General features: G+C 34.7%; 1 protein-coding gene across 1 annotated transcript in view; it reads left to right on the forward strand.

Annotated features, from left to right (window-relative positions):
- TRPM1 (transient receptor potential cation channel subfamily M member 1) overlaps positions 1 to 15,549 on the forward strand; it is a 191,495-nt gene extending 175,946 nt beyond the window's left edge. The window contains exon 27 of the mRNA XM_044665395.1: positions 14,271 to 15,549. Within this exon, the coding sequence (XP_044521330.1) occupies positions 14,271 to 15,549 (1,279 nt within the window). The remainder of the gene's footprint in view (positions 1 to 14,270) is intronic.
- The last annotated feature ends 2,937 nt before the right edge of the window (positions 15,550 to 18,486 follow it).

The following is an 18,486-nucleotide window of genomic DNA, read 5'->3' on the forward strand; positions in this document are numbered from 1 at the left end:
ACCTCACAAGGAAAAGAGGTCATGAGAGTTGAGGGGGCTAATAATCTGTAAGATTTTGTGTCTGAAAATTATAATACTGAATATCTGAATACTCAAGTAATCATTGATGAGGGAAGTGGATGGGCTGGAAAAGAAGGTTATAAGCCAGATAAGGAGATGATTGAGAGAGAGAGGAAAAGTGACAGCACTATGTATCTTCTCAAGGGCATATAGATTGATGATGGCAGAGGAAGGGTCTAAGATTGGTCCTACGGGGCAAATGGTAGGTTGACCACTAAACCTGTTCCACTGTGTCTGGATGAGGGAAGCTTGAACCAGCACTGTAGAAGATAGCAAGCAACCTAGGACCCTAGATTTAGAGCTGAAAAGGACTTTAAACGTCATCTAGTTCAACCTCCTTATTTTACGGATGAGAAAACTGAGGCTTAGAGGCTTGCCCAAAGTCATATGGATAATTAGGAACAGAGCTTGTATGTGACTCAAGCTATTCTGACTCCAAATAAAGGACTTTCCAACATACCAATGAGACATCTTCAGGAGAAGACCATGTTTCTGTGGGGACTAGAAGAGGGAAAATGTTTGAGAAAAAAAAAAGAGATCTAGGATGAAAAGCTGGTTGTGAACAGTGGCAGAGGGCTTCCAAAAGATAATATATAATGGGAAGGCATCAGAGAATGGAAACTAGGGAGGATAGATCTGAACTGAATAGGGGTAAGAACATGAATCCAGATCCAAGGAAACAGGTTTGTGTCTTGACAGAAGATACAAAGTATGGGAGTGTGGTTCACAATAACTAACAGAAGAGAGATTTTGTGTGTGTGTGTGTGTGTGTGTGTGTGTTTGTGTGTGTGTGTGTTTGTTATATACAGAGTGCATACATATAATTTTTTTTCAGTTACATAAGTAGAAAAAAATTGGACAATCATTTTCTGACATTTTAGGATTCAGATTTTCTCCCTCCTTTCTTCCTCCCCCCAGGCAATAAATATTCTGATATACTTTGGGCCAGTACTTTCATGCAATAATATTTCCATGTATGAGAGACTTTAGTAAAAGAAGTTTCTATTCATGGACATCATATAGCTAGGGCAATCACTTTGTGTTTACATCCCTCTCTAACAAAATTCTTGTGTGGGAGAGGGGCTAGGACCACCTCTCAGCAGGGGTGTGGAAGGAATGGTAAGTGGTAGGAGCCTGGTCTGGCTGTGGAGATACTTCCATTCTCCTAGGTGAGTAAATGAGAGTGTGCTTGCCTGCAAGAGAACATTTTTCTTCCTGTTGTTCCTGGTTAAGATCCCTAAGAGAGAAGAGGGCAATTCCTGCAATTTGTTTCCTTTTCTTGTCCTTTATCACCAATGAATTTCAGGGCTAAAAAAAAAAAGGTGACTGTTCTATGACTTTTGGAGTAAACAAGGACATCTTCCCTATACTCTATACCAATTTCAGATTAAGGAGGCTATGAGGAAAGATAATGAGTTGAAATTAAAGAGCAAAAGTTTCCAAGGAATGAGTTAACACTAGTCACCTCTACTTAACCTTTGGGACTAGAGAAACTTTTCCATCAATTTTCAGACATTTCTTTGACATTTTAGGAAATAGCCTAACTCTCTGTCTTTATTAATAATGTACATTTAGATCTTTAGATCCTATAAATGGTACCACTTGTCACTTGCTCATTCTGCTGACTTTTTCTCACTTGTATCCAGTTTCTTCTGAGGGTTAATTAACGCTTTTAAAACTGATGGGTGTGGGATGTGAGTAGGGCCTATGAAATTTGTTCTGTGATACATCAGTTCCTTCCTTTTGTCACCTTATTGTTTGCAACAATTTATTATGCCCATAAAAGTCTTTAACAGGGCAAGTTAGCAAGTTCCAATGATTCATATGATTCACTCTCACCCACAGGGTTACAAAGGAAGTTTACATATTCGGTAAAGTTTTCTACTCTGATTCTCTGATTACTTTTGTATGGAAACCAAATTCTTGGTTTTCACTTAATACTTTGGTAACTGACACATAAAAAACAACAATTTATATTCTTAAAGTTTTACCTTTTGGTAGAAAATTTTAGAATGAAAGAACAATAAAAATAGCACCTCAAAACCAGAGTAAAATGTAATTTAATTATGCTATCACTGCACTGAAGTACAGGATTTAATATAGACATCCTGAACCAAGTAAGCAAATATATTACTGCATTGTGCTGTTGGAAACTTTTTTTTAACTCTTCAGTAATGTTTTATTTTCCCAGTCATATGTAAAAACAATTTTTAGCATACATTTTCTAACATTTTGAGTTCTAAATTCTCTCCCACTCTCCTCTTCCTCCCTATTTGAGATAGTAAGCAATTTGATGTAGGTGATGCATGTGTAATCACATGAAACATTTCCATATTCTTCATGTTGTGGAAGAAAACATAAAAAAGACCATGAAGAAAATAAAGTGAAAAATGATATGCTTCAATCTGTATTCAGACTTCATCAATTCTTTCTCTGGAGGTGGAGAGCATTTTTCATTGTTTTGTATTGTCTTGGATCACTGTATTGCTCAGAAAAACTAAGTCATTTACAGTTGTTCATCAAACAATATTGCTGTTGCTGTATACAATGTTCTCTTAGTTCTGTTCGCTTCACTCTGCATCAGTTCATGTAAGTCTTACTCTTGGAAATTTTTAAGTGGTCTTCAAAAGGCTTTTTACTTCTTGGACATGCAACAATCTGACTCAAGTTACAAAGAACAGAGTACTTTAAGGAATCAATTAATCAAAAAGTTTTTCCTGACTGCTATGCAAAAACATTGTTCCAGACACTATGGTATTAAGACTATAATGGTACAAGCTATTTAATGTTCATTGATAATAGAACAAATCAATACAAATCATATCTTTCACTTGAAATTTGAAGGGAAGCCATACATCCAAAATAACTTTAGGAGAATAGGCAATTTTCAGATAAAGAAATCGAAACTATCAATAAGCACATGAAAGTGTTCTAAATCTCTTATAATTAGAGAAATGCAAATCAAAACAACTCTGAGGTACCACCTCACACCTAGGAGATTGACTACAATGACAGCAAGGGAAAGTAATAAATGTTGGAGGGGATGTGGCAAAATAGGGACATTAATGCATTGCTGGTGGAATTGTGAATTGATCCAACCATTCTGGATGGCAATTTGGACCTATGCTCAAAGGGCTTTAAAAGACTGTCTGCCTTTTGATCCAGCCATAACACTGCTGTGTTTATACCCCAAAAAAATCATAAGGAAAAAGACTTGTACAAAAATGTTTATAGCTGCACTCTTTGTGGTGGCAAAAAAAATTGGAAAATGAAGGGATGCCCTTCAATTGGGGAATGGCTGAACAAATTGTGCTATCTGTGGGTGATGGAATACTATTGTGCTCAAAGGAATAATAAACTGGAGGAATTCCATGTGAACTGGAATGACCTCCAGAAATTGATACAGAGTGAAAGGAGCAGAAACAGGAGAACCATAAACACAGAGACTGATACACTGTGGCACAATCGAATATAATGGACTTCTCTACTAGCAGCAATGCAATTAATCCAGGACAATTCTGAGGGACTTACAAGAAAGAATGCTATTCACATCTAGAGAAAAAACTATGGAAGTAGAAACACAGAAGAAAAACAACTGCTTGATCACATGGGTCAATGGGGATATGATTGGGGATGTAGACTCTAAGTGATCACCGTAGGGCAAATATCAATAATATGGAAATAGGTCTTGATCAATGACACATGTAAAACCCAGTGGAATTGAACACTGGCTGCAGGAGGGGGTAGGAGGAGGGGAGGGAAAGAACATGAATCATGTAACCATGGGAAAATCTTCTAAATTAATTAAATAAAATTTTTCTGTGAAAAAACAAAACAAAACAAAATAACTTTAGGAAAATCTTTATTTTTCTTCAAACAGGGAAGTGAAATTATGCCAGTTCTATATGACCATCACTGCTATATACTCTGGATTTATACTTAATCAGTTTGGTTTCACCTGAAAGGCTAGATATTTTAGTTACCCTATAAATCCCCAAAATGTGCAATTAACAATCAATGGGAGAAATAGGGTCACAAGAAGGATTTTTCATATGCTTATGTGTCTTTGTATGTGTATATACATATATGATAGAAAATTTATATATGAAAACATGTATGTGTATGTCTATTCTTTCTATATGTCTATATCTATCTATACACACATATATATGGCATAGCACTAGAGCTGGTGGAAAGTGAAAAATTAAAGACATTGAAGAGAGTCTATAATTTAAGGAGCAAGTTCTTGGACAAAAAAGTTATTGGACTGAAGACATAGTTAAATCTTGGGAAGGAAACCATTTCTTCCCCTGAAATAGGGCAAGATAAAAGATAGATAGAAACAGATATTTAGAGGAGAAAGGAGTCATTCATCATAGTATTAGTCTTCTCCAGAAAAAGGCAACAGTCATTTGCTGGGAAGATGAAACAGGTATGAGAAGCAGGAAAATGTATGTAACACAGACCATCCTGGTCCTCATTGCCTAGAAGGCCAGATAGATTAGATTTCAACTCCAAGATCCTTAAAGAGATTAGAGGGTGTCTAGGCTCTTCGCAGATGGCTCCAACCCCCAAAGAAAGGTGTTCCTCCGCATGAAGGAAGAGGTGATCCCCTGTACCTCAGTTTTGTAAGATTAAAAATTAGTATCCAAATACTCTAAGTATTAAATATAATATGATTTATTAATAATAACTTGAAGTAAAAAGGAATAAAAAGCTAGAACAAAGAGGGAGCCAACCCAGCCGTGCACAGGAGAAAAGAGGGAGAAGAAGAGAAAGAAGGAGGGCTTACCACAAACTTATAAACAACATGTGAAGATACAACATGGATGAAAGGAAAGGGGTTCTGGGTAATGTAGTTCAGGGGTTCAAGATTTTCTAATTATACAGTTTCATTAACTACTAAATAGTAGGTTCATTTTTATAGAAATATTTTCTTCAAAAAAGTATAATCACAAACCTACAAACTTACTTCCCCAACATGGAGAAGGCATAATCTTCCTCTCCCCTGCACATCTCAGTCTCTGGGGAGGGGAAAAGGTATAGGTTCATATTTTAGTTCTGTTTCTATAAAGCACAGCCCAATTTAAAGTCCCAAAACCTCACCATGGGCTCAAGTTCCAGACACTCAGGTTTCTCTGGACTTCCATGCTGGCCCATTTCAAGTCACCAAAGCTTAAACTCTCATTTCCAACTCCTGAAATGAGGCCAAACAACATGCCACAGAAACAAATATCCCTAGACTCATTTATCAGGGAGAAGGAGATATAAAAGACAGGGAGTAGGGGAAACACAGTTCATGGCACTGATGCTTTAAGTGAATGATGATCTTTTAAGAATTTAAATTTAGGTTTTATGCTAAATATGAGAATTCTAAAGTAATATTGTGGTTGCCAATTTAAAAATATTACATCTTAAGTCAAAATGACTTTTAGCAGCTTTATTTACAAAGAGGTGGAAAGAATGAAAGTGGAAAAATATGGCTAAAGAGACAGAAAGTACTGTCCAGCTACCAATACCCAAAGTTTAATCCTAATGTCTCCAAACTGCAAATGTGAATCCAAAAGCAAATATCACCAGAATCCAAAGTCCTAATTAGGAAGCCAAAATCCAAAGAGCCAGGAGGTGCTAAGAATCTGCAGGGAACCTTCAGTGCACAGGAGGCTAAGACCACCAAGAATATCACCTGAACTCATGCTGAAGGGAGTGTCCCACCAAACCAATGAGCAGAGAAGGTCTCCTCACTGAAGAACCAAGGAAGGAATCACTCCACTCACCATTGCAGGATCCAAGGAAAGAGTCTCCTCCTCCAGTCCAGCTCACCAATACAGAGCCCCAGACTGAATCCTCAAACTGGCCTTTTTAAAGCAGTTTTCTCAAGGTCGAAATCTTTCAATTTGCCTAGCACTGCCCAAGGCTAGGGAAAGGGGGGGGTGTGGCCTCTGGAGTTGTCACCCTCATACTTAGTGACTGGTAAGGTACTAAGTAGGTAACTTAATTAGGAAGTTTTTGATTGATTAACTTAAAAGTTGCTGATTGATAGACAAGAGAGTTTGATTCACTCTTCACAATCTTCATCCTCTAGACATAGCTCATAAGAGCAGCAAAGAGAGAGGAACAGATCAGTCTTACTAGCTTTACATGGATAGAAAGCCAGTCAAAGGAAGCTAACCCTGCCCATATCATAGGAGATGAAATGGGCTCTATGTTGGGTAAAATAGGCATCACAAAAGGCTCCTCAAGGGTTTCTCCATGTTAGGAGAACTAGGCATGCCCAGAGACACCTAGGTTACAGTATGTGAGGAAAGAAAGGCTTAAATAAAATTGGAAAGGTTAGCAAGGCAACTAGGTAGCACAGTGGACAGAATGCCAAGCCTAGAATCAAGAAGACCTGGATTCATATCTGATCTTAGACACTTCCTAGCTATGTTACCCTGAGCAAATCACTTAACCCCAATTGCCTAGCCCTTGACACTCGTTTGTCTTATAACTGATAAGGCAGAAGGTAAAAGTTTTAAAAATATATTTTTAGAAGATTGGGAATAGCTATTGTGGGAATATATTCTAAAACTGATAAATAATAAATAATAGCATGAATCTGTAGTGGGCCATATCAGTATGGTTTCATGACTTTCTCTAATTAAACCTCTCAGCCTAAGAGCATAAATGAATATAGGCTAACGGAACTTATAAATATGTTGATGTAACAGTTAAGGGGTAAAAATTAAGAGAGTAAAGACTTCTAGGATGTTAATGATGGCTTCAATTTAGTGGGTAACATGGGAGTCATAGGAAAAAGCTTTGAATACAGATATTGAAAATGCTTAGGATAAATGGCAAACAGTGGTAAAAGAGAAGAGAGACAAGTTTTGAAGTCACTTATAAAGACACTTCCTTTATATAAGCTATAAGAAATTTCTTTCTCACTTGAGTTCATAACATTTTATACCCCTATTTATGAATTTAACACATTCTAATTTGTGCTGTATTCATCTTTTTTATAGGATGTAATCTCCTTGAAGATAATGATCCTGTTTTATTTATCTTTGTATCTTCCCCAGTACCTAGTGATTGAATATAATAGATGCTTAAAAAGTGTTGAATGAATGAATGAGTAACCTACAGAGTGGAATAGTGAACAGAATACTGGACTAGGAATTAAGAAAGAATTGTCTTTAAGTATTATTTCTCATATTTTCCAGCCATATGATCATTCTCAAAACATCTGACCTCTCTCAGTCTATTTCCTCAGTCGTAAAATGGAAATAACAATACCTATAGTACCTACTTCATAGGGTCTTTGTAACAGTCAAATAAGAATCACTTTGTAAACTTTAAAGCACTAAATAAATTTCAGATATTATTAGTAGAATTTAAGTACTCAAAAGAAATTAAGCTTGTTCTCTCTCTTTTCTTCCCCTCTTCTTAGTGCTTTTCTCAGTGAATTAATATTTACTAATATAACTTTTTTTGTTGTTCTCTTAGAAAAGGGGGATAAAAATTCACCTTTTCAGATTAAAATTGGTTATAATTGGTAATTAATTATTAATTGGTAATAATCTCTCAACTACAATGAATACATTATCTAGGAATAAATGGGTTGGAGAAGTTAAAAAATTCAAAATGTACTCTGATTCTGACACTTTAAAAGTTTTGTTTTGTTGTTTTGTTTTTTTTACTACTAGTTTTCCTTTAGTTTTGAACAAATGAAAACAACAATTACAGAAGTGGAAAGGCAAGTCCTACATAAGGAAATGGAAAGAAACAAAAATAACCAGTTTGTATATTTTATGGTAGATGAGAACATTACTGTCTACAAATCTGGTACATAATTGAAGGGTGAAAATAGTCTTAGACCTCAAGTACACAGTGCTATGAGATCCTAAAGCATGGGTTTTTTTTTTCAGGGATCAACTGCTATATCATGTTATTTTATGTTAACGTTTGGCTCTGTCATTAAAGAAATGTTTCCATATAATTTACAGAATGCCCTGCAGGTGAATTAAGATCACTGCACATGAAAAGGTGACTATATGTGAAACAAATTTTAATAATATGCTTACTATAGGACTTTAAAGTTCTAGGCTTCACATACAGCTATTTAATATTTAACTTATGAGGACTCATCCAAAATATTATGCTGAAGATGATAGGATTCAATATAGAAAATGATTACTTAAAAAATCAAATATAAAAGGTTAAATAGGTTCTAAAGACTATTTGTATATGATTATTCATTTCAGTTGGTAAAATCAGGCTAACGTCTCTTACTTCTATGGCTTAAAGAGTTTAAAAAAGCAAAATTAAATGATAACTAAATATTATATGATCTGAGTAAAGTATATGACTGCATCCTTTTTAAATGGAAAAAAAAATCCAGAGTTCAACCTGTTAATCATTAGATCACTTTGGGAAGTTAGAAAGTAAACACAATGATTATTACTTGAAGCAGATTATGTAAATAATGCTTTTATTATGTAAGATTTAACTATGGGGAATTTTATCCAAGTATTCCAGTGAAATATAGAGATATAGATATTGTAATGAAGTAGATGCTGGAAGTTGACTTGTAAATTAAATACAGTTCAAAAAGTTCAAAAGAGAAATTGTTCATTGTTAAGAGCATAGTTTTTATTTGTTTTTGGTTTCCTTTGATCTAAAAGAATGGGGAAGACCTCAGGAATTGTTCTAAAGGACTGCCATATGGGAAATCATGTGTTATGTGGTTAAAAAATTTTTCCCTAATGCTTTTCTCAAAAGGACTCTAAGGTTAGATGAGGAAATTTAGACTATGAAGTCAATGCAACTATAAAGGAGGGAAAGAAACAAACAGGGAAAGAAAATCCTATTCAAACTACTCTTGTGTTTCAGAGAAAAGGCCACTTATCATCATAATAGCTCTTCAAATTTTCAGGAACTGGATAGGTTTTGATAAAAGCTCATTTCACCAAGATAAAATCATAGAAGAAGAAAAACATTACATGTTTTTGCCTTTCTTTTTGTTTCTAGTGTTTTAGCATAGTGCCTAACACAGATTAAAGGCTTAATGAATGCTTATTGACCAATTCATCGACAAAACTAGCACAAAACACAGCATCCACACTAGAATTTGACTCTTAAAAAAATAAAATCATTAAATCATTATATAAATTGCTATAATCAAAAGATAACTTCTTTTGAAAGTTGGGGCACTGATATACTTTTTAAATAAAGATTTTCTCTTAGGGAAAAGAGGAGCTTTGAGAAAAGTATATTTTCTGTTCAAATGTTCTTTTCTGTTGTAGGGGAAATTATTACTTTAAAATGATTATTTCTAAAAAAATAAATAAATAAAGTGGTTACTTCTATAGTACAGATTATCTTTACTTTCATTCATAAAATCATAGATTAAGAGCTAGAAAAGACTCAGCAGGCCCCCTAATTTTACAAATAATGACATTAATGGCTAGAAAAATTAAGTAATTTGTTCAAGGTCACATAGGTACAGAGTAACAGCTTAAACTAACAGCTTTAGCAGGCATTGAGATTCTTAGTATCATTAGCTTTCTCTTCACTGTCATACTTGGGGAATGTTGCTTCCACTGGCTGATCACACATCTGCATACCTAGGCAGATGGCATCCTGAGCAGCTGTAACCAAAAACTTTAGCCCCTGGTTATCATCTTTCTGGTGATAGTCTCTCTGAATTGAGCTAGATCTTGAAATAATTAAAATTGGGTGGCCAAATATAATAGTTAAAAATTTGGTTTGACAAAAATAATAAAGAATTGTTAAAAAAAAAAAGTTTGTGGTTGCCATATATAAAATTAACTTCTTAAGTCAAAATGTTGTTAGTAGCTTTTAATAATTTAATTTAATATAAATATAGTAAAAGGAGGGAAATGTATGAGGGAAGTAGAAAATATTTCCTAGCCTATCACTCTAGAGCTCCTATCCAAAGAAATTCAGCTCATTCCCTGACAAAGTTCCAATCTCTATGTGGAAGTCCAATAGCCTCTTCAACAAGGGTCTAACCAGTATAAGCCTCTTCCTTCAGCTCCAGCCACAATGCTAAATCTATGCAGTGCAGAATGCTTCTTCAGCCTGACTTACCAATGCCAAATGCATCTTTGTAAAGTACCTCACAGAATGAGTCACAGAAAAAGCCTCCTTTTTAGCAGATTACTCCTAAAATGCCTCCTCAGGAGTCCTTGGGCTGGCTTTTTATAAGCAGTTTCTACACGTCACTTCACGTCACTTCCTATCTCTCTCCCACTTCATAGGAAACAATCACAGCCTCCCAATTTGCCTGGCACTGCCCAAAGGGCAGTGCTTGTGGTCTTTGGGGGGTGTGAACTTTTTCTGTTAGTGACTTACTAAGAGTTAAGTAGGGGTACTTTAAGTTCTTGATTGATTAACTTAAAATAGATAAAGCAAATAAAAATTCCCTTTCACAATCTTGAACCAGTCCATCACATGTTGGATACTCCCTATTGTCCCAATTTGTGAGTCAAGCCAAAGGCAATGCCCCTCAAACAAAGGAACCAGAAGGGCAACCCCATGGCATAGTACTGAGGTAGGATGTTAGTGGAGATAAAATCAGTCAATGAAATTCAATCCAAAGCTATTTCTTGGGGTAACTTGACAAAGACAGTAAAGCAACTTCAGTGACAGTATGAAAAATTAAGTCATACAAGTAGCTCTCAGTCTGAAAAAGTTGGGAGGGGTGGTGTATTATGATTCCTTTTCTTTTTTTTTATTTTTTACCCTTGTACTTCGGTGTATTGTCTCATAGGTGGAAGATTGGTAAGGGTGGGCAATGGGGGTCAAGTGACTTACCAAGGGTCACACAGCTGGGAAGTGGCTGAGGCCGGGTTTGAACCTAGGACCTCCTGTCTCTAGGCCTGACTCTCACTCCACTGAGCTACCCAGCTGCCCCCTATGATTCCTTTTCTAAAGAGAAGAGTAGAAAAAAATTCTTATTATAGCAGGTTTTACATTTCTTAGGCAGAATGAAAAGACTAAAAAACTGAGAGATGACTATTTGAATTGGACAAACTGCTACAAAAGCAAATCTTTTTTTTCCTTATTTTAGGTAAAACATTGGTAATCTAGGTTCTTTCTACAAGGAATGCAATACCATTTCAACTGAACCTATAATCTTATTGATTCTTCATTTTCTTCCAAAGATGTAGTTGGTAACCTGTCTATCCTTATCCATCATATTCATCATCTATTTTCTCTCAAAAGTTTGCTATGGAGATGCATACAATCTGAGGAAGGTTTTTATTGCTTTTTGTCTTACATGAATTTGTTGCCTGTCTTTCAACATTAGGATACCACTGAAGAACTCTGTCCATCTTCCATCTCTCAACTTTGCCACACTAACTGTAATATGGTTCTTTGATGACATCAGAATTCTTGTTAGTTATATATTGCAGCTTGCTCACACCCTTCACACCTTCTGTATGATACTCATTTTTAGTTTTGGGGAGTCAATTATATTCCATGTTTTGTAACCATACAGTAAAATGTTGGCATTTAGAAGACAGATCTTTACTTTCATGGGAAGAGCTTTGTAAATGTCCTGAGAGCAATTGAGCCTGCTGTCTTCCTTTAGCACTTTGGGCCCAACTGGTTGTCTATTTTGTCTACTCTAGAGAGACATACTGCTTGACAAGCTCCAGAAGGTGTCTATCCAAATGCATATCAAAATCTGTGCAACAGACATTCTTCATCCACTAAATCTTTCTCATGTGAATGGAAAACACAAATTCCTTTCAGTGATTATAGACCTTTTCCAAGAGGTTGTGCAATATGGGACTTGATACAATCAGCATAATGTTATCCAAAAACAGAAGCATCTAAAGTACTTGATAAAAAACCCTCATTGAATCTCTTCCATCAAAATAACAAATACCTTTGGCAAACATACATCCTTCTGTTTAATCTCTTATCGTAGAGCCATTGAACAAGTTTATTTCTATTTTTAGATCCTTCAAGCAATCTGGGATAATTTTATGTATGGATGGGAAATATCTTGTGAAAGAGTCTGTGAAACAATATTTTCTTCTACCGAATGAAATACTTTTTTTTCTTTTTTTTTTCCTTCTTAATTTTTTTTTAAACCCTTAACTTCTGTGTATTGACTTATAGGTGGAAGAGTGGTAAGGGTAGGCAATGGGGGTCAAGTGACTTGCCCAGGGTCACACAGCTGGGAAGTGTCTGAGGTTGGATTTGAACCTAGGACCTCCCATCTCTAGGTCTGGCTCTCAATCCACTGAGCTACCCAGCTGCCCCCTGAAATACTTTTTTGTAATGAACCATAAGGAAAAAGTTTAAATTCTCTTTTTCAGTTAATTGTGAAATGGTAAATATATAGTCCATATTTACATATTGTTTGTGATAGTCTCTTTATTCTCAACTAATAGCCTCATCAATGATGTCCTTGATTTTTTATAGGTTTCATAAAGATGTTATATGATTGAGAGAGAAGAACATAGGTTGATATTTATTAGTGGTCTTTGAGTCACCTTTTGGGGTAATATTGGGTTCCTTATTTTTTCCCCCATGCCTTTGCTATTTTCTCCTTCTTGAGATAATTTTTAAATAGGTTCTTCCAACCCCTCATAATTATAGATGTGATATATTATTCATCTACTACTTCACCAATCACTTTCTTCTCAACTTTGTAATCTGGCTTCTGCTTCAGCCAGTCTAGGGAAACTACTTTATTTGAGATTACCTCTTGATCATCAAATCTTGTTGCCTTTTTTTTCATTACTCATCATCCTTAATATCTCTGCTGTTTTTGACACTGTTGAACACACTCCTTCCTAATGGGATAAGTTGTCTTTTCTCGGCTTCACAGACATACTATCATGGTTTCCCCTCCATCCTCTAAAACCATTCTTTCTAAATCTCCCTTGCTACATCCTTATCCTCTTCTTGACACCTATACTGAACATGATTATTTCCCAAGGGTATATTATATTATGTTCTTATTTCTTTGTATAATTACTTCAGATTGACTCTTCTATGAAGAGTATATATAGAGAGATCGATCGATAGATAGATAGATAGATATAGATATAGATATAGATATAGATATAGATATAGATATAGCTTTAGTCTTGGCCTCTCTTATGAATCAGCATTTCCAATTGCCTACAATGAATCTCTACATGGAACTAATAAAGAGAAAGTTGGAAGGTGGATCCAGCTTCAGGTGGCTAGACATAAAAATGCTTAAGTAAAATAAGAAAATGAGTGCAGTTAATTGTATGAACTTTGTAAAACTCAAGTCCCCAAATATTAACCTGGTATTGAATATTTCTACCCAACATTGTATTTTCTTCTACTCCTTACTTCATCCTAGATATTCAGTTCTGCTTCCTAAATTGGTTCTCCAGCTAAACACCATATCCCTGTCTCCTAAACTAGTCACTTCAGCTCCCTTCTGGATACAGGTCTTCTACCTGCCTTGGTAGTTAGAAGCCACTAAAAACCCTATATTCCAATCTACATGATCTCCGGAGTCTATGGGAACAGAATGGAAATAATTTATATTGTACATTTCCTTTGCTCTTTAAGAAGTTATATAAATCTTGTATGGTTTGCATCTGTGTTGTTTAAACTATGCTCTATGAAATATTAAAATTCTATAGGCAATCATCAGTGGTTCTAGAGGAAAAACATTTAACAGGGACACTATGGTCCGTTTCTGTTATAGAATATAAGCTCATTAACTCAATATTGATCTATTCAAAATAGTGAATGATTTAAAGAAACATTTCCCAGTTTACTAAATATTTATTATTTTGTTAGAAAATGTAATGATCTAAATTTGATAAATTGGAAGTACATTCCCTCAGTCCTCTGAATTTCAAAGTAATCTGAATTTTGTTATATGTCATTTTGCTATCACAATGATAATTGCTAATACAATCCATTTGAAGGTAAAGACTGTCTTTTGATACTTAGTAGTTACTTAATAAGTATTGAATGATTGATTGACATGGTCATAGACAAGCATTTTTAAAAATTTAACATTTGTACCATGGAATAACTAATAGCTAGTTACAAACACACACACACACACACACAAGATTTCTATGTAGACTAAATAAACATTCAATGTTTCATGATTTTTAAAAGCCTAAAAAAATCACATTATTATATTACTTCTTTAAACTTTTAATACATTCAGTCTATTATTTTCTATTCAACAGAGTCGAAAACATGTCAATGAGGTTAGAAGAAGTAAATGAAAGAGAACATTTTATGAAAGCTTCACTACAAACTGTGGACCTTCGGCTCTCTCAACTGGAAGAACTATCAAGTAGAATGGTGAATGCTCTTGAAAAGCTTGCAGGAATTGATAAGTCTGAGTTGGTACCAACACGCTCCAGAGCATCTTCAGAATGTGATGCAACTTTTCTTCTAAGACAAAGTAGTATCAATAGTTCTGATGGCTATAGCATGTATCGATATCATTTCAATGGAGAAGAGTTAGTTTATGAGGATAGCATCATTCCTCTGTCACCAGGTCCTGGATTGCGTAAAAAGGCCTGTTCATTTCGCCTAAAAGAAGAGAAGGATGGTCAGGAATCAAGGATGCATTTGGTACCAGAACGTCAGGAAAGCCTACGTATGATATCCAACACAAATATATCAACAACACAAGATTGCTGTAAAATCACATTAGGTGACATACAGAATGATTTACCAAACTCTGGTCCAAATATTGGTATTTCAGCTGAAGAAGATGAAAAACATGGAAATTCAAAAAATAATGAAACTATTTCCCAAGGCTTAAGTCAAACAGATGTTATGAATGGACAGGCCAGATCAGATTTTCAGAATACTCAGTTAAAAGTAGACAGGACAAAGTTGGAAGGAGCTATTTCTTACCCATTAGACAAAACAAAAGTAACACGTTACTACCCCGATGAAACTTTAAAGACAACTACGAAGTCTAGAAGCTTTGTTTTTTCCCATGAAAGAAAGCTAATTGGCGGAGTTAATAACTGGAGTACAGATTATAGTTCAATTATGGATCAAGTATGTCCTACGACAGTTGAACAGTGGACTACAGAATGGAAATACCAAATAGAAAAGAAAATTTCTCGATCCCGTAGTACAGATTTCCCTTTAAATGTTTCTGAAGCTGCAATACAAGCAGAACAAAAAGAGCACTTAACAGACACGGAAGATGAAATTGATGTTACAGAAGCAGTTCCCAAAGCCTCTCGTTCTTCTCTAGCTGTCATTGGCAGAACTGCAACTACCACAGAAAACTTATTGTCTGTGAAACCACACCGGCCTGGTGGATTCCCATCTGTAAGGTCCAAAAGTTTACATGCTCATTCTCGGACTGCCAAGTCCATTCAGGACAAACTGGAGAGACCAGGGCATGCCAGCAGTGTAACTAACCTAGTAGTGTCTGATAGTACAGCAGAAGCACAGAAAGCTAAGCAAGAGAAAGCCTCCACAGAGACTGAATGTTAAAGCAATTTCGTAAAAAAATTGACAGGTGCTATCTGATCATTTAAGACATACAGAATTTAGCATAGCTTTCCAAAAAATATTATTCCCAATTTTGGGAACTAATTTTGCATTTATTTTTAAATAAAATAGTAATGCCCCAAGCTTGAAGCACTATTATGTTGAATCAAAGATGTAACACTTTAAGAAACTTTAAGAAAACTTAGACATCTTTTATTTTTATATCACTCATTCTCCAATATATTCACTCACCCAGAAATTTATCATTAACAACAAATTCTAGAAAAGAAAGAGGAAAAAAAGCACTTCAGGAAAACTAACATTGCCTGAATCCAGTGATATATTTGGTGCTCCCTCACCATAAGTACTCAACTCCACTTCTGCAAAGAAGAGAGGTGTTCTCATATGTCTTCTTCAGAGCCATGTTTGGTCAGTATAATCAATAGAGATCAGTTTTTAATTAAATTTAGTATTAAATTAATATTAAATTAGTATTAAATTAATTTAGTATTCAGGCAGAATAGAGCTAAATGAACTAAAAATCAGAGAATCACAGAATGAGCTGAGAGGAACCTTAGGGATGAATACAATAAAGTAAGAAAAAATAGTTAATCAACATAAAAGAGTCAACAAAATCCTTATTTCTAAGAGTGATTAGTAGTGCTAAAGATTAAAAATGTGAATACCATTGCCACATGCTCCTTAGGTAGGAAAAAAATGAAGCAAAAGTTAAAAACAGGAGAAAAGAGATAGGATACAGAAGAAAAGGGGGAAGGTATGGGTCCACGAAGTATGTGTAGTAGAAAATCCAGTGGACTAAGAGCCAGAAGACAGAGGTTTAAGTACCAATTCTATAGGAAAGTCACTTAACCATAATACTTGCACTATACCAAGAACTTGCAGATGTGAGGAAAATGCTTTGTGAATTGTAAAGCACATGTAAATGCCAGCTATTATTATAATTACAGGAGTGTTATAAAGCATCTAAAATTTGCCAAAGCACTAGTAATTTAGGTTGTCTATTCCTGACTCAGAGAATGTTTTGCTTCCCCTCCCTCCCTCCAAACTCTTATCATCTATGTTAGTATCAGTTCTAAGATGGAAAGATCATCAAGGACTAGGCAATTGGGGCTGGGTGACTTGCTTAAGGGACATAGCTAGGAAGTATCCAATGCCAGATTTGAACCAAGGTCCTCTGGATTCCAGGTCTTGTGCTCTGTCTACTATGCTACCTAGCTGACTCTAGAGAATGTTTTAAGTTCTATAGAGAACCTATTATATCTGTTTTAAAATTGCATGACAGTAAATAACTTTATTTTTTAACACTTATTTTATAACAACCAAGATTTTTGTTAATTAAATACAGGATCTAATAATAGGTAGTTTTCTCTACACAAACCTATAAATAACTTATTTGTACAATTTGTTTGCTTATTGTTTTTCCTCTTAGATGATGAGCTTCTTCAGGGCAGACTGTCTAGCCTTTTTTTTGTATCCCCTGAACTTAGCACAGTGCCTGGTACACAGTAGGCGCTAAATAAATTCTTACTAATTAATACAATAAGATTACCAATAGCTCTAAATTATGCCTACATAATAGGTCCATAGTTAGAGATAAAACTCAAAGACATTGGTTTTTAAAAATTCCCAATTCTCTCCTTTTAGTCTCAAGAAACTTCCCCTTTTACCCTTCCTCTCTATCCTCCTCCTTCAAATGAAGGTTTATATTTAAGGATCACTGAACTGGAGCCAGAAACTTGTGAGCAAAGCAAGACTAGTCAGGCTGACCTTGGCAAAAAGTAAAGAAGGTAATACACGTCTTAGACACTCTACTACCTTCGTTTTTGCCAATTCTCTACCAGCCTTGCCTCTAAGAATTTTCCCCCACACCTACAATCTTTTAAACTAATTAAATACTAAGGTGTCAGCTCTTTTGGCTTCCAGGATAATCACTTATGATGTCTTCAAAATCCAGAGGTATAATCCTCAGTGACAAAATTTCTGACACAGTGAACTGAAGAAGATGCTTGGGACAAGGGGAGACCTTTCTTTAACTGTACAAATAACTGTCATAAGAGTAGCCATCTATGCTGCCCCCTTGTGTAAGACTAACAGTTCTCCTAATTATTAAAATACTGCCTACTGTTAAAAGTTGAATTTTTCTTTTTTTTTTTTTTTTAAGGATTTGGAATTTACCTTTGTAAATAAAATATTTTATATATTGTGATTTGGAATTAACATCTATACTATAGTTTATGCAAATTTTATATAACCATATAAGATAAAATTGGTTTTAAAATCACATCTTTTATTATTTTTTCTCTATCTGCTTCATTGTCAAACCAGGTATTTGTAGCATTTTTCTAAATATATATAACTTGAAAAAAATAACCTGTACTTTTCAATTTAGCACACTATATATATATATATATATATATATATATAGTGTTGCTCTTTTAAGAACTTTATAAATTATCTTAAATCATTTATTTGTTTGGTCAAGTTATTTCACTGAAATAAATTAAATTCAAAATTACTAGAAATAATGTAGAATTGTTTAAAATCATAACTACATATATAAAGAGACTGTGGTAGGAAAATGCCTTTTGAAATAGAAATATAAAGGAAACTAGAAAGGCTTTGTAATTAGCAGACAACTGACTTAACAAATGGATAAGAACTCAGTTCCTAAGTGTGAATTTTAAGATCAAATAAACAAAAGATATTTATGTTCAAGACCATAAACTCTTTAATCTAATTAGGTATCTCTCCATAATAATGTCCTATAATTTGGGTAAAGCATTGTAAGATAGCTATGATATACTTCTATTATTATTATTGTTGTTGTTATTGTTATTATTATTATTATTATTATTATTAAACTCTCACCTTCCATCTAGGAATCAATACTCTGTATTGGTTCCAAGGCAGAAGAACAGT

Source organism: Gracilinanus agilis, chromosome 2 (genome assembly GCF_016433145.1).
Source record: "Gracilinanus agilis isolate LMUSP501 chromosome 2, AgileGrace, whole genome shotgun sequence".
NCBI classification, from domain to species: Eukaryota; Metazoa; Chordata; class Mammalia; order Didelphimorphia; family Didelphidae; genus Gracilinanus; species Gracilinanus agilis.